This window comes from Coregonus lavaretus (genome assembly GCF_964263955.1).
Source record: "Coregonus lavaretus genome assembly, chromosome: 13".
In the NCBI taxonomy this organism is placed as follows: Eukaryota; Metazoa; Chordata; class Actinopteri; order Salmoniformes; family Salmonidae; genus Coregonus; species Coregonus lavaretus.
Window position 1 is genome coordinate 34065958 of NC_140000.1, and position 22891 is coordinate 34088848.

General features: G+C 41.6%; 1 protein-coding gene across 5 annotated transcripts in view; it reads left to right on the forward strand.

The window, feature by feature from the left end:
- Positions 1-11718, forward strand: part of LOC311139746 (transcription elongation factor A protein 3-like) — a 42782-nt gene extending 31064 nt beyond the window's left edge. For 3 of the 5 annotated variants that reach the window (XM_084174686.1, XM_084174682.1, XM_084174684.1), the window contains 8 exons: positions 6292-6354; positions 6517-6591; positions 8294-8454; positions 8683-8738; positions 8933-9088; positions 9690-9836; positions 11022-11093; positions 11244-11718. In XM_084174686.1, coding sequence (XP_084030812.1) covers positions 6292-6354; positions 6517-6591; positions 8294-8454; positions 8683-8738; positions 8933-9088; positions 9690-9836; positions 11022-11093; positions 11244-11252 — 739 coding nt within the window. In that variant the 3' untranslated portion in view covers positions 11253-11718. The remainder of the gene's footprint in view (positions 1-6291; positions 6355-6516; positions 6592-8293; positions 8455-8682; positions 8739-8932; positions 9089-9689; positions 9837-11021; positions 11094-11243) is intronic. The other 2 variants (XM_084174685.1, XM_084174683.1) reach the window with 2 other exon arrangements.
- Positions 11719-22891: the final 11173 nt, after the last annotated feature.

Consider the following 22891-nt stretch of genomic DNA (forward strand, 5'->3'; position numbering starts at 1 on the left):
CCAATGATATCAGGCCACACCCGGCCATGATTACAGACACCTGTGTGTGTCCTTTGACACTATATAAACTAGTGAACCACAGTGTTTGTCACTATACCCTGATGAAGACAGCTTGTCTGTCGAAACGTTGGTTATTCAGTTATTACATTATTGGGGGGGGGCAAGTCAAAATTACGAGGGTGTACCAAATGTTTGGTATACTCAGTGTATGTAGTAATTAAGAGCTCTCTCAATAACCATTTTCACGATAGCATATTGGTAGTTGTCAGTGACAAATATCAAAGCTAAGCAGGGCTGGGATTGGTTAAAACCCTGGATGGGAGACCAAATGAATAGCTGTAGATAGATCAATTCTCCATTAGGAGGTGGTAGCCAGCCTATTGTTTTATTTTCTCATAGTGGATATAGTGATGTTGTTTCACAGTTTCAAATTCCACACATTTTATACAAGTTTGTCTATCTTGAGAATTCGTTACAATGATGACATAATCTGTGGTTGATTCCATGTCAGAATACGTTGACAAATTACGTTGATTTAACCAGTTTGTGCCCAGTGGGTAGTAACTTGAAGAGTGACTTACCCAGCACCCACTTCTGCATGGTGCACGGTGTGATCATGGTCAATTATGCATGCTTTCGTTAATCTTTCGATTTGTGCTGGTTGTATTAGTTCTGGAAAGCATGGTCTTTCTCTGATTTCATTTGGAATATTTCGATTTCCATTCAGAAGAGATTCTTCAGACACTCTGTCTCCTTCTCGTCCTCACCCTCGTCCTCACCCTCGTCCCACCCCTCTGTCCAGACATACCTCAGTGAAGGTGAAGAAAGAGAGGTCAGAGGGCATGCTGTTTGTGAATAGACTGAGTTGTGTATAATGGTCCATAGTTTGTGTTTGATAAAACAGAGGTAGGTGATGATCTGACACAGTGAAATCTGCCCTGAAATCACTGTTTTACTATTTGTTTTGTTATCATAGGTTATACTTTATACAGCACAGCAAAGTCAAAAACATTGCAACTATGTGCATGTTCCTCCTTTTTTGATGAAAACTGTCAGCGATAGACAGAAAATGACTAAAGTTTTCAGAATTGCAATAGATTATTTAGTCTGTTGGTTTTTCATTTAGGAAAAAAGCTCCTCCTGACCCTAATGCCCCGCTTCCTCCTCTTCATCCTCATCCTTCTATGCCCACTGCAGCAGAGGTCAAGAAGGAGAGGTCAGAGTCAGCTTCTCTTCTGTCATAAACTATATTTTTTTCACAAGACATATTGGACTACAGTTTAAATTGTGCTTCCTGTATTATACTTATGCTAAAATGTTCATTCTATTCTACTGAGCCATTTACTTTATGTTCCTTCGTATTCTTATCTTTTGTTATTTCTTATTGTTGTTGCATTGTTGAGAAGTAACCTGCAAGCGGTGATGGAAAAAGTACGCAATTGTCATACTTGAGTTAAAGTAAAGATACCGTAATAGAAAATGACTTGAGTAAAAGTGAAAGTCACCCAGTAAAATACTACTTGAGTAAAAGTCTAAAAGTATTTGGTTTTCAATATACTTAAGTATCAAAGGTAAATGTAATTGCTAAAATATACTTAAGTATCAAAAGTAAAAGTATACATTATTTCAAATTGTCTTATATTAAGCAAACCAGACGGCACCATTTTTTATATATTTTTTTAATATTTACAGATACCCAGGGGCACACTCCAACACTCCAACATCATTTACAAATGAAGCGTTTGTGTTTAGTGAGTCCGCCAGATCTGAGGCAGTAGAGATGTAGAGATGACCAGGGATGTTCTCTTGATAAGTGTGTGAATTGGACCATTTTCCTGTCAAAATGTAACGAGTACTTTTGGGTGTCAGGGAAAATGTATGGAGTAAAAAGTACATCATTTTCTTTAGGAATGTAGTGAAGTAAAAGTTGTCAAAAATATAAATAGTAAAGTACAGATACCCCCAAAAAACTACTTGTGTTGTACTTTAAAGTATTTTTACTTAAGTACTTTACACCACTGCCTGCAAGTAAGCGTTTCGTTGGATGGTGCATGTGTATATCTTATTCAGTATACGACTAATAAAACTTGAAACATGAGTGTGCTACTATACTATCGATAGTAATGATGAATAGTAGTGATGATTGAAAATAATATTTTACATTTAGAAAAGAGCCTCTGCAGATTTCTGTGGCTCAGGTGGTTAGAAAAGAGCCTCCGGACCCCAATGCTCCTTTTGCTCCTCTTCCTCTCCATCTCCATCCTTCTGTAAAGCGCCCGTCAGTGGAAGTCAAAAAGGAGAGATCAGAGTCGCTGTGATGTTGCATGGTTGTTTTTTTGTGGTTACTTTTGAGTCTCTGCAATGTTTATACTCTGTGACATTGTTGAACTGCTTCTATTGACAGATACGCTTAATGGATTCTATTAATTTCGATACTAAGCATTTTTGTTGCTTTTCTTTGTGAAGTTTCAAACATCACATTCTTTGCCATTTGCTACCCAGAAAAGAGTCGTCAGATTACAAACCCGTTTCTCTGAAGGTGACGTCATCTGACCATGTGAAAAAGGACAGGTCTGGGATCTGTAAATCATACTACCTCATTCATGTTGAGTGTGCTCAATTGTGTTTAGCCTTTCAGTACATGTTCCTGATGTAATGATAAATATAGTAAATATAGTATCCAACAGTCTGTTAATAGTTCCTGTTATACAGTGCCTTTGGAAAGTATTCAGACCCCTTGACTTTTTCCACATTTTGTTAGGTTACAGCCTTATTTAAAATTGATTTAAATAGTTTTTTTCTTCATCAATCTACACATAATACTCCATAATGACAAAGCAAAAATAGGTTTTTAGCTACATTTTTGTTAATTTGCTAAATATATGAAAATAAAATAAAAAAATTACATAAGTATTCAGACCCTTTACTCAGTACTTTGTTGAAGCACCTTTGGCAGCGATTACAGCCTTGAGTCTTCTTGGGTATGACGCTACAAGCGTGGCACACCTGTATTTGGGGAGTTTCTCCCATTCTTCTCTGCAGATCCTCTCAAACTATGTCAGGTTGGAACGTGAGTGTCGCTGCACAGCTATTTTCAGGTCTCTCCAGAGATGTTAGATCTGGTTCAAGTCCGGGCTCTGGCTGGACCACTCAAGGACATTCAGAGACTTGTCCCGAAGCCACTCCTGCGTTGTCTTGGCTGTGTGTTTAGGGTCGTTGTCCTGTTGGAAGGTGAACCTTCGCCCCAGTCTGAGGTCCTGAGCGCTCTGGAGCAGGTTTTCATCAAGGATCTCTCTGTACTTTGCTCCATTAATCTTTGCCTTGATCCTGACTAGTCTCCCAGTCCCTGCCGCTGAAAAACATCCCCACAGCATGATGCTTCCTCCACCATGCTTCACCGTAGGGATGGTGCCAGGTTTCCTCCAGAGGTGACACTTGGCATTCAGGCCAAATAGTTCAATCTTGGTTTCATCATACCAGAGAATCTTGTTTCTCATGGTCTGAAAATCTATAGGTGCCTTTTGGCAAACTCCAAGCGGGCTGTCATGTGCCTTTTACTGAGGAGTGGCTTCCGTCTGGCCACTCTACCATAAAGGCCTAATTGGTGGAGTGCTGCAGAGATGGTTGTCCTTCTGGAAGGTTCTCGCATCTCCACAGAGGAACTCTAGAGCTCTGTCCGAGTGACCATCGGGTTCTTGGTCACCTCCCTGACCAAGGCCCTTCTCCCCCGATTGCTCAGTTTGGTCGGGCGGCCAGCTCTAGGAAGAGTCTAGGTGGTTCCAAACTTCTTCCATTTAAGAATGTTGGAGGCTACTGTGTTCTTGGGGACCTTCAATGCTGCAGAAATGTTTTGGTACCCTTCCCCAGATCTGTGTCTCAACACAATCCTGTCTCGGAGCTCTATGGACAATTCCTTCGACTTCATGGCTTGATTTTTGCTCTGACATGCACTGTCAACTGTGGGACCTTATATAGACAGGTGTGTGCCTTTCCAAATCATGTCCAATCAATTGAATTTACCACAGGTGGACTCCAATCAAGTTGTAGAAACATCTCAAGGATGATCAATGGTAACAGGATGCACCTGGGGTCAATTTCGAGTCTCATAGCAAAGGGTCTGAATACTTATGCAAATAAGGTATTTCTGTTTTTTATTTGTAATAAATGTGCAAACATTTCTAAAAACCTGTTTTCACTTTGTCGTTATGGGGTATTGTGTGCAGATTGCTGAGGATTTTTATTTCATTCAATCCATTTTAGAATAAGGCAGTAGCATAACAAAATGTGGAAAAAGTCAAGGGGTCTGAATACTTTCTGAAGGCACTGTATTTATCATGAAATTCTCTAAATGCGGATGATGATGATGATGATGTAATTTGGTTAAATTAGATGATTATTATGAGAACAGTTGCTAAGCGCTGCTAACTGCTCTCCTTTTGCAGAAAAGACTCAGATAGCAAAGTGCCCAAAAGACCATCTGTTGATGCCAAGAAAGAAAGGTTGGCAAGCCATAGTACACAGTTGCATGCATAATTATACACTGCATGTGGGCCTATGTGCTTGTTTAAGTTGAATCCCACTGACATAAGTTGTGGTTGTATATTTGGAAATATTAGAGAATGGTTTGTTAACCTTTTCATTAGAGCAGAGGTCTTCATAGGGAAATACTGTATGTGTGCATATTTATCAGTGCTTCGCCATCTTGTCATCTTGTCTGCCCTCTGCTGGTGAGGCTGTTTTGATGAAGTATGCCTGCTCCCTGAATGCTGTGTGCTTTTTGCCAATCAGCCATGGCTGCACTACATGCAAATGTTACATACAAATGTTTCCTGTTTCAGAAAGGATTTGTCAGATTCCAAACCAAAACCTGCTAAAAGGCAGAGTCTGGACTCGTCAGATTCCAAACAAAAACCTCCTAAAAGGCCAAGTCTGGATGGCAAGAAAGACAGGTCTGAATAAGCAGGGTCATATTCTGTACACAATAATTTGTGGATGTACTAAACTTCACTCTAAAAACACTTATTGACCTCACTTTTAAACCTGAATGAAGTGAACTTTGAAGGAAAATAATTATTTTTAAAAAATTCTCACACCCAAGGCACTGAATTTAAAATAAATAAATAATAAAAGCAATCCAAAACACAGAACATTATAAGCAGACAACACTCAATGCTATATACAGGTGTCGTCTGATCCGGTGAACAGGATAACAGAATTAACATAGGTTATTGAAAGCTTTTCTGAACAGCTCAGTCATTTAACTGTGCCTTAAACAAGGCCAGAGACTCTGCAGCCCTGACAGTGACTGGAAGTGCGTTCCACAGCCGAGGAGCCACACAACTGAAAGCCCTGTCACCCATAGTTTTTAGTCTGCTGTGGGACTGCTGAAGGGAGATGGACCTGGAGGAGCGAAGGGTGTGTGTGGGGCAGGAGGGTAGGATGAGGTCAGACAGATACTTGGGTCCAGAGTTGTGGATAGCTTGGTAGATGTGAACCAGGAATTTAAAGTCAATGCGTGAGCATATGGGGAGCCAGTGGAGGTTGAACAGCACTTGATTGATGTGCTCATGGGGGAGGTGTGGGTGAGGACACGTGCAGCACAGTTCTGGACATATTGTAGCCTTCTTAGGCACTTGTCAGATTTGCCAACAAACAGGGTATTACAATAGTCCAGACGGGATAAGATAAAGTTGTGGATGAGTTGCTCAGCTGCAGGCTGTGATAGCATAGGTCGTAACCTGGCAATTTTTACTTTGGTAACACTTTTGATGTGGGCCTCAAACGAGAGCTGACTATCAAATATCACACCCAGATTGTGAACCTCACTGGAGGGGAGGACCTTGACACCATCAATATTGAGGCTGTAGCTGCTGATTTAGTCGATGATGCGAGTGCCAATCAGGATGACCTCTGTCTTTTTGCAGTTTAACTGCAGGAAACTCCGCTGCATCCACACTTTGATTATTATATGATGCAAAATGCATCATACGCGCCAGATTTTCTTTTTTTAAAAGTTACGTATCTTAAACTTGATTGCTGACATACAACATATTTTGGGACTATATCAACAATGGACTAATGAAACGAATACCAAAAGACACATTTTGGGGTGGAGTTTTCCTTTAAGTACTTTACACCACTGCAAGCGAGCCATGTCATTGCATTTTAGTACAAATTTGGATTTTTAATTTTATTTGTTGAAATGACATTGATTCAATCAGCTTGTGCCCAGTTGGTAGTAACCCACTTTTCTCTCTTTCAAATCGTTCATCATTTACTACCTCTCTTTAGGAGGGACTCTATGGATTCCAAGACTGGCAGCTCACCCTCAGCTAAGAAGCTCTCTAGCGAGATGTAAGAGGGCTCCTTTCTTATGCAGATATAAAAGCTAATTTCCTTTTCTTATTTATTTTACTGCGTCATTAAGGCCTTTTTATTTACTTTGCATAATGGGGCGCATTAAGATAAGGATGTTAGTTCACTCCATAGCTTTTTCTGTCTCTGTGTTTGTTTCAGGAAAGAATCTCATGGCTCCAAGTCCTCTCACCCTGGCCCTCTGCAGAGAAAGTCCTCAACGGACAGTATTGAACGGTACCCTTTTTAGCTGGAAAATACGATCTACTGTACTACTGAAATCAATATGGATCAGATTTTAAACTCTTGATTGATGTACAGTGGGGAGAACAAGTATTTGATACACTGCCGATTTTGCAGGTTTTCCTACTTACAAAGCATGTAGAGGTCTGTAATTTTTATCATAGGTACACTTCAACTGTGAGAGACGGAATCTAAAACAAAAATCCAGAAAATCACATTGTGTGATTTTTAAGTAATTCATTTGCATTTTATTGCATGACATAAGTATTTGATCACCTACCAACCAGTAAGAATTCCGGCTCTCACAGACCTGTTCGTTTTTCTTTAAGAAGCCCTCCTGTTCTCCACTCATTACCTGTATTAACTGCACCTGTTTAAACTCGTTACCTGTATAAAAGTCCACACACTCAATCAAACAGACTCCAACCTCTCCACAATGGCTAAGACCAGAGAGCTGTGTAAGGACATCAGGGATAAAATTGTAGACCTGCACAAGGCTGGGATGGGCTACAGGACAATAGGCAAGCAGCTTGGTGAGAAGGCAACAACTGTTGGCGCAATTATTAGAAAATGGAAGAAGTTCAAGATGACGGTCAATCACCCTCGGTCTGGGGCTCCATGCAAGATCTCACCTCGAGGAGCATCAATGATCATGAGGAAGGTGAGGGATCAGCCCAGAACTACACGGCAGGACCTGGTCAATGACCTGAAGAGAGCTGGGACCACAGTCTCAAAGAAAACCATTAGTAACACACTACGCCGTCATGGATTAAAATCCTGCAGCGCACGCAAGGTCCCCCTGCTCAAGCCAGCGCATGTCCAGGCCCGTCTGAAGTTTGCCAGTGACCATCTGGATGATCCAGAGGAGGAATGGGAGAAGGTCATGTGGTCTGATGAGACAAAAATAGAGCTTTTTGGTCTAAACTCCACTCGCCGTGTTTGGAGGAAGAAGAAGGATGAGTACAACCCCAAGAACACCATCCCAACCATGAAGCATGGAGGTGGAAACATCATTCTTTGGGATGCTTTTCTGCAAAGGGGACAGGACGACTGCACCGTATTGAGGGGAGGATGGATGGGGCCATGTATCGCGAGATCTTGGCCAACAACCTCCTTCCCTCAGTAAGAGCATTGAAGATGGGTCGTGGCTGGGTCTTCCAGCATGACAACGACCCGAAACACACAGCCAGGGCAACTAAGTAGTGGCTCCGTAAGAAGCATCTCAAGGTCCTGGAGTGGCCTAGCCAGTCTCCAGACCTGAACCCAATAGAAAATCTTTGGAGGGAGCTGAAAGTCCGTATTGCCCAGCGACAGCCCTGAAACCTGAAGGATCTGGAGAAGGTCTGTATGGAGGAGTGGGCCAAAATCCCTGCTGCAGTGTGTGCAAACCTGGTCAAGACCTACAGGAAACGTATGATCTCTGTAATTGCAAACAAAGGTTTCTGTACCAAATATTAAGTTCTGCTTTTCTGATGTATCAAATACTTATGTCATGCAAATTAATTACTTAAAAATCATACAATGTGATTTTCTGGATTTTTGTTTTAGATTTCGTCTCTCACAGTTGAAGTGTACCTATGATAAAAATTACAGACCTCTACATGCTTTGTAAGTAGGAAAACCTGCAAAATCGGCAGTGTATCAAATACTTGTTCTCCCCACTGTATATGCTGTCTGGTTTGTGTACGATGACCAGGAGAGGGAAACCAGAGATGCCAAAGATCCCAACCACCCCCACCAGTCCCATGTCCCCCTCCTTCAGCTCAGCAGGGGTTCCCCTGTCCCCCCACCTGGCCACTGGAGAAACCATCAGGGACAAGTGCATCGAGATGCTGGCTGCTGCTCTACGCACAGATGGTGGGGAAAAGACCAGACACTAACTGAATGGATCAGAATACAAGTACAGACACTCACAGAGATGCAAGTAACAAGAGATCAATCTACACATAAAGTGACTCATTCAATGCACATTCATTCACACATACAGTACAGTATGGAAATGACTAATGGTTACATTACACACAGAATGATAGATTTTGTAGATGAAAAGGAAGAAACGTAATACACTCAGTTTTATCTCTTCAGACAACTTCAAAGAATTTGGGACAAACTGTGATTCCATGGCAGCAGAGATTGAAGATCATATCCTTTTAACTCTGCATGTGGTTCTGAAGTATTTTACCAATTGGGTTGGTTTCAGTTTGCAGTGTGTTTGCAGAGCTGCCATTTGCTCTCTTGGCTTTGAATATAACACGTTATATTTGTTTGATCTTTGATTGTCACTGTTAGATATTTCAGGCAGTGATGAAAGCTTCCTTAACTATCCTCTGCTGCACATATTTACAAGGAGATGGGAGCCACAGATATGAAGTATAAAAACAGGGTGCGAAGCCGCATCAGCAACCTGAAGGACCCCAAAAACCCTGGGCTGCGGAGGAACGTCCTGGCTGGAGGCATCGAGCTGAGACGCTTCGCCATCATGTCTGCTGAGGTACTGTAAACTTCTGTCATATCAACCCATGACCCACCCCTGCCTCTAACATATTCCTAAGATGTTGTATCAGAGAGAGAGAGAGTCAAGAAAGTCAAGCACCTACCAAAACATTGAGTAGAGTAGACACATTTCCCTCAGAGATTTCATCCTTTGATCCCTGATTCAAGATCTAACATGGCCCGAATGTCAGATCTTGAATCAGGGATCAAAGGATGAAATCTCTGAGGGAAATGTGTTTACTCTACTCAAAGTTTTGGTAGGTGCTTCACTTTCTTGACTATCTATCTATCTATCTATACATTTACATTTACATTTTAGTCATTTAGCAGACGCTCTTATCCAGAGCGACTTACAGTTAGTGAGTTTTTCATACTGGCCCCCCGTGGGAAACGAACCCACAACCCTGGCATTGCAAACGCCATGCTCTACCAACTGAGCTACACTACACGGGGCTATTTATCTATCTATCTATCTATCTATCTATCTATCTATCTATCTATCTATCTATCTATCTATCTATCTATCTATCTATCTATCTATCTATCTATCTATCTATCTATCTATCTATCTATCTATCTATTCTATCTATTCTATCTAGGAGATGGCTAGTGATGAGCTGAAGCAGCTGAGGAACAATCTGACTAAGGAGGCCATTAGGGAACACCAGCTGTCCAAAACCAGCGGTACAATTTCTGACCTGTTTCAGTGCAGCAAGTGCAGCAAAAAGAACTGCACATACAACCAGGTAAACACACCATACCCACCATATTCTGCTTATTACCAGGTATATACTGTATTTTACTTAAACAGATACACACGGCTCACTGCACTGAAAACATACATACTGACCCAATATCAGTTTTATATTGTACGCTCTAGCAGTTCCAGTTACATTTTACACAGTGAGATACAATGGAGACAGCATATGTACTGTTGAATGAAACGGCCTTTGTATTTCTTGGGATGTTTAAGGTCATTAACCGTGTGTGTGTGTGTGTGTGTGTGTGTGTGTGTGTGTGTGTGTGTGTGTGTGTGTGTGTGTGTGTGTGTGTGTGTGTGTGTGTGTGTGTGTGTGTGTGTGTGTGTGTGTGTGTGTGTGTGTGTGTGTGTGTGTGTGTGTGTGTGTGTGTGTGTGTGTGTGTGTGTGTGTGTGTGTGTGTGTGTGTGTGTGTGTGTGTGTGTGTGTGTGTGTGTGTGTGTGTGTGTGTGTGTGTGTGTGTGTGTGTGTGTGTGTGTGTGTGTGTGTGTGTGTGTGTGTGTGTGTGTGTGTGTGTGTGTGTGTGTGTGTGTGTGTGTGTGTGTGTGTGTGTGTGTGTGTGTGTGTGTGTGTGTGTGTGTGTGTGTGTGTGTGTGTGTGTGTGTGTGTGTGTGTGTGTGTGTGTGTGTGTGTGTGTGTGTGTGTGTGTGTGTGTGTGTGTGTGTGTGTGTGTGTGTGTGTGTGTGTGTGTGTGTGTGTGTGTGTGTGTGTGTGTGTGTGTGTGTGTGTGTGTGTGTGTGTGTGTGTGTGTGTGTGTGTGTGTGTGTGTGTGTGTGTGTGTGTGTGTGTGTGTGTGTGTGTGTGTGTGTGTGTGTGTGTGTGTGTGTGTGTGTGTGTGTGTGTGTGTGTGTGTGTGTGTGTGTGTGTGTGTGTGTGTGTGTGTGTGTGTGTGTGTGTGTGTGTGTGTGTGTGTGTGTGTGTGTGTGTGTGTGTGTGTGTGTGTGTGTGTGTGTGTGTGTGTGTGTGTGTGTGTGTGTGTGTGTGTGTGTGTGTGTGTGTGTGTGTGTGTGTGTGTGTGTGTGTGTGTGTGTGTGTGTGTGTGTGTGTGTGTGTGTGTGTGTGTGTGTGTGTGTGTGTGTGTGTGTGTTTGTGTGTGTGTGTGTGTGTGTGTGTGTGTGTGTGTGTGTGTGTGTTTGTTTCTTTGTTTGTGTTTGTTTCTTTGTTTGTTTGTAGATGCAGACCCGCAGCGCTGACGAGCCTATGACCACTTTTGTTCTGTGTAACGAGTGCGGGAACCGCTGGAAGGTGAGACATTTCCCTCACCAGCTCAGATAAAGCCCATTCAAATACATAACACAAACCCAGCACATACAGTGGTGTCTCTGAGGCATAACAATGGTCCACCGACATTAATAATCTATCCATTTACTAATATTAGTTTGTTTTCAATTCCAGTTCTGCTGATGTGGCCCAGCTCCAATGACGATGTTGCAGACCACATTGAACAACTGACGACTCCGTTTTTTTTCTATGAGGGGAAAGGGGGTTATAACGTTTAGCGATGAGTCATTTTACAAAAACAAAAAATGAATACTTACGATTAATAATTTACTTTTTAAGATGTGCATGCCCATGTGCTTTTAATGGGGGTTGAAAACATTTTATTAAGAGGCAGGGGTTGAGACAGTCTCCAGATGGATGGCAGTGTCATTTAATCTGTCCTGGTTGGACACAGGTAATTCAATGGTGCTGAGGAGATGCAGCAGGCTTTTATGAATTTCACAGACAACAAAATTGTTTTATGCATCTCTTAATTTTTTTGTATATTCTATTTAAATCCGCAAAGACCACAGAACAAATCAGAAATACAGTATGAAAGTTTATCATGCAACCCGTTTCAATTAAAACATATTTCTTGTTAAAATCTCAAGCCGCAACTTCTGAGGTTTTATTGTCACCGTTTGGGCTTCAGTTTGGGCTTCAGGGAATAATATGATTATTTTGTCTAGATAAGGTAAAGACCAAAAAACTGTATTTATGTCATTTGTGGGTTTCGCTCTGTGACATTTCAAAAGAGCAGCTAAAATGTCCAGAAATATTTATGAATAAGTGGAGTTGATTATTTTCATATGTACTGTATAATATCTAGAATAGTAGTAACATATTTGCCTACATATTGCTTTGCATCATAACAGAATGAGTAAACAGTATAAAAATTATACTAATTTATGAACAATTATGTCATTGTCAAATTGTGTTTGAACAACAGGTGAAATGGAAAGTCAAAATACTCTACCAATAAGAGTAGCCACAAGATGGCGGGGAAGAGTAATTTATCCTGTAAGAGCACCCACTTGCAAATGACCTATCATTTAGGGAGTGAATGTTATTCATAATGAGGGTTACATGGAGAAAATCGGACCTCTCTGAAATGAAAATGGACGGCCCTTCAGCAAAATATATTTTACCTAACGCTTGATATAAAACAAGTGACCCTCCCCTATACCCAAAATAATAATTAAAACATCAAGTGGATAGCAGAGAATATGTCTACCGTTTACCCTCACTTCTTGGACACACCAGAGCCTTAGATACGCAGGAATTTTGATAGTGCACAGGGCTGCGGGCGAAAAGGTTGTGGGTTCGCAGACCACCATGGACAAGAGGAGGGGTGGAAAGATCTCCTTTATAGTAAAAACATTGCATGAATCTATCATCGTATTTGCAGGTCCGAGCATAAATTGCATTTTATAAAGATTTCAAGCAATTCTAAGTCATTTTACACATCAGCAGAATCTTTTTTAATACCACACAAATTACCGAAATGACAGGCTAAGAATGGACAGAGAGATAGGCCTATGTGTTCATCTTATCATATTTCTCCAATGCCAAATCAGTGTGTCTTGTTTGCAACAAAACTCTCTCTGTTAATAGTTAAATCTGAGACGTTATTAGGAATCTGAGCATGGTACTTTCAAAAGTTAGGCCTGCCTTTCCACCCCAGACAGAGTAGGCCTACCGACGCAGAAAAATGTAAATTTTAACTGCTGGCTACTCTTCTTCCTTGGCTTAACCCAACGAAAGAAGGTCACAAGTGTTTGCCTTAAAGCTGCCTGGGTTTAAACATATTATATTGTACAGAAAGGGAATAGCTTAATCAATTGATAGTAACAGATTTAGATTACTTCCCAAGCAATGTAAATGTTGTCTCCTAGGCTATAGAAGGTTATAGCTCAGCCTCTGAATGTTAAATAAACAAAACAATGATATCCCCATATGCATTTGGAGTCACTTCTTTCCCAGGTATTTTACAGCTTACATAAAGCATCGCGGACCAAAGCGCTGTTATAGATCACTTTATATCATCAGATCCGTTTTATTTTCTTCAAAATCTTAAGCTATCAAGGGGTAGGCCTCTGCTTTTTGCCATTTTCTTTAATAAAAGTCCTATGGCATACCCTGTCATACCCCCTCAATTCGAGTATTTTAACATCACTGACACTGAGGTAGGCTATTTAATGAGTGCATGGTGGCTGGAGGAATTGACTGACAAATCTATGGATATAGCAGTCTATAGCCTAATTTCATCTGTCAAACAAGTAGGCCTTATTTCTTAAATAGGAAGATGGAGGCTCCAACACAAAGCCCTTTTGTTGTTAGTAAAGTCTAATTAAAATGAAGATGGTTGAAATGAATTATGCCTACTCGAATTTGCCTACTTTCAGCACCATGAGCTGTCCACTTCAGCAACTCAATGTAAGTTACTCGAATCTAGCTTATTGTGAGGTTAATAACTGATAAATACATAATGGGCAAGAAACATATTGTTTTTAATAAAATCAATTATAGTAGTAGCAAGCTGGCAAATTTGACCTCTGGTCTTCCTTCTCATCTTCGCGCTCTCCTTCTCAAGCTGAACAGGCTATAGGCTAGTCCGCGTGCATTTTTTGGCCTTGGCCTAATCAAAAATTATTTTTTTCAGAAGAACCTTTGACTCGACTCCTGAACTGCCACCGTAGGCCTACACAGCACAGCCATTGGTTTGGTTAGGCAGCATACAAAAACATTTTTGATCAGCAAAAGCAGAGCAGACTGGGGCTCAGGGTTGGAATATCCATAGCAGTGTGTAATGCAGCCTAGTTGTATTTACACCATCCCAGCAAATATCTTAGAAATATAACTTTGCTCTGTGCTTCTCCGAGCACGCACTTTGTAGCCTATAGGCTATGGGTCATTTGATTGAGACCACACTAAATAGCCTATAGGCGCACTTGATATTGCGCGCCCAGCTGAGAATAAGGCTTTTTAAATCATTTGTATTGTCTCTTGTCATTGATAAGAAAAACAATAGTTACAAATTCACTGAGACTCTGTTTCAATATTTACAGTACTTAGAATGAAGTCATGTAGTTGGGCATGCATTCTAAGTAGGATATTGGAAGGTAGCCTGACAGGACATGACAGGATTAGGAGACAGACATCAAATATCAACAGACCAAATATAAGAAATCATGTTGTTCACAGCTTTTTTCTACAACCCCTTGTAGTTAGAAACCTATTACATGTATCGCCTCAAATCAACATCTAAAGTCTATTTGCGAGCGAGATGGCGCTGTGGTGCAAGATTAAACATCATTGAGCAAGCAAACACTTGAGTCGAGAGAGCAGAGGATGGGTCCAGCGAGCAGAGGATGAGTGCCGCCAGAATACAGACAAGTCAGGAGTGCAGAAATGTAGTGGAGAGAGCAGAGGATGTGTCCCGCGAGCGGACAGGCCAAACTTGAGAGCTTGCAAGTGTGACTTTGGGCGAGCAGAACATCATTGCCACAGATCAAAAAGAAAAATGTCTGAATCAAAAAATATAGAACCATAAGCTAAGAAACATAGTTCAAACGTGTAAAACATTCATTTGAAAGCATCAAATTGTCCACCAACAATAGTTACATGTCTTTGTCAAGTTTTCACTCTCAATTTCTCAAGTTGCTCTCTTGCAATCTATAGAGAGGACAGAAAGATACAGAAAATGGAATTGATAGTATGAAGTCAAAGGGCTGAATCCCAATTTTAAATCCTTGTAGCCCGAATTTGTATGCAAATGACATCAATGCATGATTTACGCAAAAGTCTCAGTTATGTTTAACAGTGTCTGTGTGTGGGAACTATCCAAGTCGATGAGTGTGTATAGGGACTGGACATCACTGAGTGCAGAGTAGAGGGGCAAGCTCAGACGAACAGTGTACTCCATCCCTACCTCGAAACACAGGTCTGGGGAGCACCAAATATCTGAGGAGAAGAGAGAGGAATGTCACAAAACACTGCACTAAGTCACAAACAAGAAAAGTGTGGGCAAACAGAGAGTTGGAAATAAAACGAAGGGAGGGCCAGAAAAGTAATGTTTCAGAAAGATTTGGTGAAGTGGTAAAAGAGGATGATAGCAGTGTTATGTGTGATGATTGTGAGGTGCTATACAAATTTGACAGTCACAAGATGGGGACTTCAAATAGGCCTATGGCACGTCATGGGAACTGTAGCCTGCTGTTCAGATATGTGAAATGGAAACTGAAATCTGGACACTGACTGCAGATCTATAACCTCTCACATAGCCTCAGTGGCGTGTAAGGGAAGTCATGCTACCCCAAAACATTTACCAAGAAAAAAAATGTCTCTGTGTTTCATAATTTTCCTTCAATTCGTAAGAGGCTGAATGTACTGTATCTCACCGGAGAAAGCATTTGAGTGAAACAGTGCCCCTCTGTCTCTGTATGTCTAGGCCATCTATCTGATGCTGTCTGATCCAACAGAGTATGACATTGTTGCCATACCTAGCATTGAAAGCAAGGGAAGCCAGCAAGCATTTGGCCTCCCTTGATAAAAACAAGTATAAAATAATAGCCAATCAGCGTTGAGCTAAACTGAGTGAGCTCAACTGTGAATGGTCCTGGCTCACCAAAAAAAAAGTGTCAAGGGAAGCCAGTTTGGATTTGGCGTCACTCCTATCAAATCGCATTGAGAGCATATGGCATTGACAGAAACAACTTGAATTGTTGCATCTCGTTGTGTTGTTGTCCTCCGGTGGCTAGCTAGCTAAAATTGGCCCTTTCATAAATTAGCCATGGATGGGGATAGGGATTTGGACTTGTGGTTTTACTTCATTCTCCGTACTGGCCAATGACTATAACGATGATTCTGATCCAACCATTAATTCATACATTATGCCCCTGGCCTGAGAGGATGGAAGTTCAATGTGTAGCTAAATGTAGAAGGCTAATGTTAACTAGCGAACGTTGCCCATGAAAGGAAGTTAGGCTAGCGAGCAAGCATACCGTATGACAGAGTGACAGACAGTTTCATCAACAAGAAAGAGAGGAGAATGGTGTTGGCATTTCTCTACAAGTAGGGTGAGTCAACATGTTTTACTACTTGCACGAACGCACACACATGCACACAGAAATCAGCCACATCATATTTAGCTTACGTTGATTGGACTAAATTGTTTTTGGAATCTTTTAGTTATCACGGTATTAGACTAAGTATACGTGATTTGATGAGTTGAAATGTTGAAGTTTAAATGGTGCTGGAATAGTGGAGGCAGCTCCTGTTTTCTTTGCGACTTGTGGTAACTCTGTGGTTCTAAATCAATAGTTGTTTTGTGGTCCGGAAATGTCGGAAACATTAACTTACTTGACCATGCTGTAGGTCATGTAACTGTTTGTTACATGCAGTACTGTATGCTTTGTGGACTTCACTGGACAGATGTTGCTCTCCGGTTTTGTGATGAAACAAAGGTGTAGTTGAATTTATTCTGCCACTGTGTCTGTCTTCTTATTGTCTGGGCCTTTAGGCCTACATATCACGGCCGCAAGGCATATGAAATAACAGGTGAAAGAGCAAACAAAGCAATTATCACAACACATAGGTTGTAATAAGGCTTTTTATTCTGGCTTCCCCAGTGATTTTACCCATGCACCGCTACTGCATAGCTTTAATATTAATTCCTGCAGAATTAAGCACTTCTTGCAGTAAAATGATAGCCTACACCAAATGTAGGCAACATTTAGACTCGGGAACAGGAGTGGAGAAATATGATATCTTTCATTCAGCATCTTGAGAGAATGCAAATGCTCAGTTAGATACCATCTGCAGAGGTGCTATCTTTATCAGCATCATGAAAGCTGATAGTATTTCAACCACATAAAATATGCATTCAAGCTGAACTGAAATCTTGTCAGAAACATGTTGGGTTGTTTTCACAGCTTTCTGTTTCCTTAAAACCGGTGAAACTGATGAAATGTAGAACTTTCCATTCTTTTTTGTTATTGCATTTTCCGTCTTTGCTCTGCAAAAGAAGATGGTAGAGAAAACTTGAATGATGTCAACTACACTGAGTATACCAAACATTAGGAACACCTTCATAATATTAAGTTGCACCCCCCCTTTTGCCCTCCCAACAGCCTCAATTCCTCGGGCCAAGGACTCTACAAGGTGTCGAAAGCGTTCCACGGGGATGCTGGCCCATGTTGACTCCAATGCTTCCCAGTTGTGTCAAGTTGGCTGGATATCCTTTGGGTGGTGGACCATTCTTGATACACACGGGAAACGGTTGAGCATGAAAAACCCAGCAGCGTTACAGTTCTTGACACAAACCAGCACTTAAATATTTTGTCTTGCCCATTCACCCTCTGAATCAATACAAGCTCATGCTCAATTCGTGCAAATATGTGACTCGTTTCAGGAAACTAGACGTATGTCGCAGGTCACTACTTCACAGGAGAGCCATTTGAACGTAAACTTTTTTTAAAAATCAAAATGCGTTTTTTGGCAGAAGTGCCTTCTGGAACATGTGAACTTTCATGTGCCTTAATAACAAACTCGTATGCCATCTGTAAATAACAATATAATTGTTAAATTACGAGCCTAGTTGGTTAAGCCACAGAAAAAGACGGCAACCTTCCCACTAGCCATGATTGGCTGAGATAATGAATGGGCGGGACATGCCAAGAGAGGAGTTCAGATTGGTCTGCCATATAGCACGCTTCTGTCTATTTGAGTTGGTCAGTATGTGTAGGTAATCCTCTCTAAGGCTGCTTTTTTTTATGTATCGTGTAGTGGAGCTGCATAAGTGTTGCTCTCCACTTTCTGGAGGATGAAGTTTTGAAATCAATGGAATTAGAGTATGATAGCTAAAGAGATGGAGAAAACATGATGGACGCGTCTCCGGATTACATCTTCAAACTAAGAGCAACCACGGCATCCGGAACAGGGAGGCGCGTCCATCATGCATGATGTATACGGGTAAGATAGTCTTGCTAGCTAAATTTCCAGATATTACAATTTTCTAATTTTGATCGTATTATTCGTATATCAGAGCCATTTGCTTGCTTACATTGAACCTGGTTGGTTAGCTACCTGCAGATTCATGCAGGGTAGTAAAGTCATGAGTTGGGATTATAGTTCATTGTTTAACTAGCTAACGTTAGCTGTCTGGCTGGCTCGCTAGCTAACGTTAAGCGTATGATGTTATTATTCGTATCTCAGACCCATTTGCTTGGCTAGTTAGAGCCTAATGTTAGCTAGCTAACATTTGAACCTGGTTGGTTAGCTACCAGCAGATTCATGCAGGATAGCAACGTCATGAGTTGGGATTATGGTTCATTGTTTAACTAGCTAACATTAGCTGGCTGGCTCACTAACTAACGTTAGGTGTATGATGTTATCATTCGTATCTCAGAGAGATTTGCTTGGCTAGTTAGAGCCTAATGTGAGCTAGCTAACATTGAACCTGGTTGGTTAGCTACCAGCAGATTCATGCAGGGTAGTAACATCATGAGTTGGGATTATGGTTCATTGTTTAGCTAGCTAGCTAACGTTAGTTGGCTGGCTCGCTCGCTTTGATTTTACACGTTGTTTACCTAGCTAGGCTAACAGGTCTCACAGACCTGTTAGTTTTTCTTTAAGAAGCCCTCCTGTTCTCCACTCATTACCTGTATTAACTGCACCTGTTTGAACTCGTTACCTGTATAAAAGACACCTGTCCACACACTCAATCAAACAGACTCCAACCTCTCCACAATGGCCAAGACCAGAGAGCTGTGTAAGGACATCAGGGATAAAATTGTAGACCTGCACAAGGCTGGGATGGGCTACAGGACAATAGGCAAGCAGCTTGGTGAGAAGGCAACAACTGTTGGCGCAATTATTAGAAAATGGAAGAAGTTCAAGAAGACGGTCAATCACCCTCGGTCTGGGGCTCCATGCAAGATCTCACCTCGTGGGGCATCAATGATCATGAGGAAGGTGAGGGATCAGCCCAGAACTACACGGCAGGACCTGGTCAATGACCTGAAGAGAGCTGGGACCACAGTCTCAAAGAAAACCATTAGTAACACTACGCCGTCATGGATTAAAATCCTGCAGCGCACGCAAGGTCCCCCTGCTCAAGCCAGCGCATGTCCAGGCCCATCTGAAGTTTGCCAATGACCATCTGGATGATCCAGAGGAGGAATGGGAGAAGGTCATGTGGTCTGATGAGACAAAAATAGAGCTTTTTGGTTTAAACTCCACTCGCCGTGTTTGGAGGAAGAAGAAGGATGAGTACAACCCCAAGAACACCATCCCAACCATGAAGCATGGAGGTGGAAACATCATTCTTTGGGGATGCTTTTCTGCAAAGGGGACCGGACGACTGCACCGTATTGAGGGGAGGATGGATGGGGCCATGTATCGCGAGATCTTGGCCAACAACCTCCTTCCCTCAGTAAGAGCATTGAAGATGGGTCGTGGCTGGGTCTTCCAGCATGACAACGACCCGAAACCCACAGCCAGGGCAACTAAGGAGTGGCTCCGTAAGAAGCATCTCAAGGTTCTGAAGTGGCCTAGCCAGTCTCCAGACCTGAACCCAATAGAAAATCTTTGGAGGGAGCTGAAAGTCCGTATTGCCCAGCGACAGCCCCGAAACCTGAAGGATCTGGAGAAGGTCTGTATGGAGGAGTGGGCCAAAATACCTGCTGCAGTGTGTGCAAACCTGGTCAAGACCTACAGGAAACGTATGATCTCTGTAATTGCAAACAAAGGTTTCTCTACCAAATATTAAGTTCTGCTTTTCTGATGTATCAAATACTTATGTCATGCAATAAAATGCAAATTAATTACTTAAAAATCATACAATGTGATTTTCTGGATTTTTGTTTTAGATTCCATCTATCACAGCTTAAGTGTACCTATGATCAAAATTACAGACCTCTACATGCTTTGTAAGTAGGAAAACCTGCAAAATCGGCAGTGTATCAAATACTTGTTCTCCCCACTGTATGTACAAAAACGTTCAGGAGATTTTGTACATTTTTGTGTGTTTTGGTGTGGCTTAATTGATGTGAAAAGACACATGTTTGTACAACAACAATTTGTGGTATCGATGAAGGTATTTGATTGGGGAATGGGGATACATTTTTATGATGGGAAATTATAATACACACCATAATACACACACAAACACTTACACACATATACACACACTCACTTTGTTTGTACTCATGTTATACCCGACTCTTGACTTTTGTATAAATTATTTTTAATAAAATATTTGTATCTATTTGTCATGTATTCATTATCTTTAACTGGTTAAATGTTTGTAGTTTGCATGTTTCAGTAATGATTAACATGGTTAAATAGTCGTAAATCTCTACTTGATTTAGCTTTTTTTCTTACATATTCTGTATTTCCACTGAAGAAAGCAATAATTAATCAACACACTACTGTAATTAAATGGACACTACCTGTTATAAAACGGAAATTGCTCTCCATAAATAAATGGTGAGAAATGCTCTGTCTGAAGCCATTCAGCTATGGGTTTCACAGCCCTATAATAATGATACAAGTTATATCCCCTTAAAAAGGGTTTCCAGCCTCTGGGGTATAACATGTTGGGCAAAGTGCTACAGGAGTGCTACACACAATACCTATTTTCCACCATAATATGCAAATAAATTCATAAAAAATCCTACAATGTGATTTTCTGGATTTTTTTTTCTAATTTTGTCTGTCATAGTTGACGTGTACCTATGATGAAAATTACAGGCCTCTCTCATCTTTTTAAGTGGGAGAACTTGCACAATTGGTGGCTGACTAAATACTTTTTTTCCCCACTGTATATAAGCTTCAGTAACAAAAGAACACCATGGTTGTAATAAAACTTTAAACAGGTAGTTTGTAAATGCATAGAATGTGTTTGTTTTGGGTCCACACTGGTAAGTTAACTTATGTAAATTAGACAGTCACAGATGATTTTCTTCTGAATATCTGGTCAGGGCATAGCACTTTCCATTCAGCTTCAGGCAACTTTGATGTAAGGCTTGATCACACCTGTAGTGACTATTTCTATCCGTCACGCCCATTGTTGCTTATCAATTGTTCACTAGATACTGTATATCAATGTAATTACACCCAACACAATGTTGAAAAACATAATGTTTCCCACGTCTAGATCACGTAACTAGATGTGAGCTGGACGTGATCCCAACACTGCCACCAATGTAGCAGAAGGAAGTGAAACCTGCAACAGGGACTCTAACCAGGGCTCATATGTGGCAAAGTGAGCTCTAACGGCCGTTGCCATGAAAGCCTAGTAGTCTTCTGAGCAGAGGCAGTAGGCCTACAATGCTGGCATATGCCTTGTTACAATAGCCTAAGTATACAGTCCATTCGGAAAGACCCCTTCCCTTTTTCAACATTTTGTTACGTTACAGCCTTATTCTAAAATGGATTATATATATTTTTTTTCTCATCATTTTACACACAATACCCCATAATGACAAAACGAAAGAAGGTTTTTAGACAGTTTTGCAAATGTAATAAAAATACAAAACAGAAATACCTTATTTACATAAGTATTCAGACCCTTTGCTATGTGACTCGAAATTGAGCTCAGGTGCATCCTGTTTCCATTGATTATCCTTGAGATGTTTCTACAACTTGATTGGAGTCCACCTGTGGTAAATTCAATTGATTGGACATGATTTGGAAAGGCACACACCTGTCTATATAAGGTCCCACAGTTGACAGTGTCATGTTTCCACCTGTCACCAGAGGGCGAAATAGACCTTCTATTTTCTAATTATGAGTTCCCCTTTAAGAGAGGTGTGTTTTCTGTTTCCCTTTGCAGTAGTTTGATTCCTTTGTCATGTGTGTTTGCCTCCTGAGTAAGTTCTCTAGTCCTAGTGTTTGTTGTTTTCTCAGCGTTACTGAAATCCTGCTGTTACTTATTCTCAGTAAAGTATTTATGTTTACTTTTACCACTGATTCCTCGTTTGGTCAATTCTCTGCTCCTGGGTCCAACCTCATCATGTCACAGCAAGCTACTGCCTCCAACATGGACCCAGCAGAGATCACCCTCATGAAGAATGTGATGACCCACCAAGGAGCACTGTTGGGACGGCAGCCAGAACAACTCTCCCATATATCTGAGACCCTTCGGGCACTCACCGATTCCCTCCTACCACGGCCCAACCCCACACCCCGAACATGCGCGAAGGCTGCTGCCTCTGTTGCGGAGGTCTCGGCCATCTCTGTGCTACATGTCCAGAGTTGACGGGAAATGCCAGTGCTCGCCAGGTCAAGGGGAAACCCTGACGAAATGTGCAGTTACTCCCCAGTCACTGTCTGTCAGCAGCACATTCAAGCCTTCGTGGACTCTGGGTCCGCGGATAATTTCATGGTCCAAGACCTCGCCAGTAATCTACAAATCCCCTGCATAAATGTTCCATCCCTCTGCAGATTCAAGCGCTCGATGCGTGTCCCATAGGCTCCGGCCAGGTGGAGTATCAGACCAAGCCCATTCTACTGCAGGTTGGGGTGAACCATTCTGAGACTCTTAGCTTTCTTTTGATCACTACTCCCGAGAATTCTCTGATCCTAGGGTACTCCTGGCTAGTGCTCCATGACCCACTATTCTCCTGGTCCACGGGACACCTGCTAGACTGGGGGAAGAACTGCCTAACCAAGTGTCTAAGACCTCCACCAAGAGCCTCGCCACATTCCCCAGCATCCCTCGAAGACCAGGACCTCTCCGCTCCCTCTCCCGAGTACTTTGACTTCTGGGAGATTTTCAG